This window comes from Homarus americanus, unplaced genomic scaffold (assembly GCF_018991925.1).
Source record: "Homarus americanus isolate GMGI-L3 unplaced genomic scaffold, GMGI_Hamer_2.0 scaffold48278, whole genome shotgun sequence".
Lineage (NCBI taxonomy): Eukaryota > Metazoa > Arthropoda > Malacostraca > Decapoda > Nephropidae > Homarus > Homarus americanus.
Genome location: NW_024720912.1, coordinates 1 through 2,730, shown reverse-complemented (window position 1 = coordinate 2,730; position 2,730 = coordinate 1). Strand labels below are relative to the sequence as shown.

General features: G+C 61.4%; 1 protein-coding gene across 1 annotated transcript; it reads right to left on the bottom strand.

Annotated features, from left to right (window-relative positions):
• Window positions 1-983: 983 nt before the first annotated feature.
• On the bottom strand, window positions 984-2,491 carry LOC121861284 (vegetative cell wall protein gp1-like; the record flags this gene model as incomplete). The annotated part of the gene is made up of 1 exon (XM_042358930.1): window positions 984-2,491. A coding segment is annotated over one exon (1,508 nt), but the record flags the coding sequence as incomplete, so codon positions are not given.
• Window positions 2,492-2,730: the final 239 nt, after the last annotated feature.

Sequence of the window (2,730 nt, the reverse complement as noted above, 5' to 3'; positions counted from 1 at the left end):
TGTCAGTATGCGGGGCGTCTAAAGATATGTGCGCCTGGGGACATGCAAGTCTGTATGCGCGATGATATGCGGTCGCAGGATATGCGCGGTCCAGACATGGGGCGTCTAAAGATATTGTGGCGTCGAGAACGTGCGCCCAGACATGCGATGGCCAGTGTGCGGAGATATGGGATTATTTTGCGGTCCAGACATATGATATGTTCAGAGTGCATGGCTCCAGACATGTGAGTGTCCAGACATCCCAGGGCTCCAGAGAGCGTGAAGGCTCAGAGAGTGTGGGTGCCCAGAGAGTGTAAGGGCGATGAGTGTGGGGAGCCCAGAGCGTGGTATTCAGATATGGTATTCAGGCAAGTGTCTGGGACATGGTGTGCCCAGAGTGTGTGCTCCAGACTGCGGGGTGTCAGACATGGGGTCCAGAAAAGTGATCAGAAGTGGCCTGAGATATGCGGGGTGCTCAAGACAGGTGGGGCGTCTAAAGAGTGTGCGCTCTGAGTGGCAAGTGCCAGATGTGATGCCCAGACATGTGCGCTCCAAAGATGCAAGGCCCAGATATGCGTCCAAAGATGTGATAGCTCGAGACATCAGCGCTCAGATATGTAGGTGGGGTGCTCTGGGGAGAGTGCAATGTTTAGCAGGAGGTTTGGGGAGTGAGGGATGTTGCAGGTGTGTGATGTTTGGGGAGAGTGTGTGCTCAGAGAGTGGGGTGTCCAGAGAGTGGGTGTTTACGGTGTTACGAGTTGGGGGGCAGTGGTTGGGGCAGTGGCTGGGGGCAGTGGCTGGGGCAGTGGCTGAGGGGCAGGTTGAGGGGCAGTGGTCAGGAGGCAGTGGTTTGGGGTAGTGGAAGGAGGGGTAGTGGCTGAGGGGCAGTGGCTGAGGGGTAGTGGTTGTGGGGTAGTGGTTGTGGGGTGTGGTTCTGGGGGTAGTGGTTCTGGGGGTAGTGGTTCTGGGGCAGTGGCTGAGGGGCAGTGGCTGTAAGGCAGTGGTTAAAGGCAGTGGCTGAGGGCAGTGGCTCTGGGGCAGGTTTGGGGCAGGTGGTTGAGGGCAGTGGTTGTAAGGCAGTGGCTAGGGGCAGGCTGAGGGCAGTGGCTGTGGGAGTGGCTGAGGGGCAGTGGCTGAGGGCAGTGGCTGAGGCAGTGGTCAAGGCAGTGGCTGAGGGGTAGTGCAGGGGGCAGTGGCTGAGGGGCAGTGGCTGGGGGCAGTGGTTGAGGGGCAGTGGCTGTGGGCAGTGGCTGAGGGGTAGTGGTTCTGGGGGGCAGTGGTTCTGGGGGAGTGGTTGAGGCAGTGGTTGAGGGCAGTGGCCAGGGGGAGTGGTTGTAAGGTAGTGGCTGTAAGGCAGTGGCTGAGGGGTAGTGGTTGGGGGCAGTGGTTGAGGGGCAGTGGTTGTGGGGCAGTGGCTGAGGGTAGTGGCTGAGGCAGTGGTTATGAGGCAGTGGTTGTGGGGCAGTGGTTGAGGGGTAGTGGTTCTGGGGTAGTGGCTGAGGGGTAGTGGTTGTAAGGTGCAGTGGTTGGGGGAAGTGGGTTGTAAGGCAGTGGCTGACGGGCAGTGGCTGACGGGCAGTGGCTGTGGGGCAGGTGGCTGTGGGGCAGTGGCTGAGGGGCATGGCTGAGGGCAGTGGCTGAGGTGCAGTGGCTGAGGGGGTGTGGTCCTGGGGTGGCGGTTGAGGGCAGTGGTTATAAGGCAGTGGCTGAGGGGCAGTGGCTATAGGGGTAGTGGCTGAGGGGTAGTGGCTGGAGGGGTAGTGGTTGTGGGCAGTGGCTGAGGGGTAGTGGTTTGGGGCAGTGGCTGAGGGGCAGGTTGCCTGTGGGGCAGTGGCTGAGGGCAGTGGTTGAGGGGTAGGGGTTGGGGCAGGGCTGAGGGCAGTGGGGCAGGTCTGGGGGTAGTGGCTGAGGGGCAGGGTTGAGGGGCAGTGGCTGAGGAGCAGGGCTGAGGGAAGTGTTGGGGTAGTGGCTGGAGGGGTGCAGTGGAGGAGGGGTAGTGGCTTGGGGTAGTGGTTGAGGGGTAGTGGTTGAGGGGTAGTGGCTGAGGGGTTGAGGGGCAGTGGTTTGGGGTAGTGGCTGAGGGGTGGTGGTAGTGGCTGAGGGCAGTGGTTGGAGGGGCAGTGGCTGAGGGGTAGTGGGGTGAGGGGGTAGTGCTGAGGGGCAGTGGTTGAGGGGTAGTGGTTGAGGGGTGGTGGCTGAGGGCAGTGGTTGTGGGCAGTGGCTTGAGGGGCAGGTGGCTGAGGCAGTGGCTGAGGGGCAGTGGCTGTGGGCAGTGGCTGTAAGGGGCAGTGGCTGAGGGGCAGTGGCTGGGAGGGTAGTGGCTGGGGGCAGTGGTGTGGGGGCAGTGGCTGAGGGCAGTGGTTCCTGGGGGCAGGTTTCTGGGGCAGTGGTTCTGGGTGCAGTGGGCTGGGCAGTGGCTGTGGGGCAGTGGCTGAGGGGTGGTTGTAAGGCAGTGGTTGAGGGGTAGTGGTTGTGGGGCAGTGGCTGGAGGGGAGTGGTTCTGGGGCAGTGGCTGAGGGGCAGTGGTTGAAGGGCAGTGGTTGAGGGGGTAGTGTCTGGGGTAGTGGGTTGTGGGGTAGTGGCTGTGGGGTAGTGGCTGAGGGGTAGTGGTTGAAGGCAGTGGTTGTGGGGTAGTGGCTGAGGGGTAGTGGTCGGGGTAGTATGAGGGGTAGTGGTTGTAAGGTAGTGGTTGAGGGGTAGTAATATAAGGTAGTGGTTGTGAGCAATACGTAACCGAACGAAGCACAATTA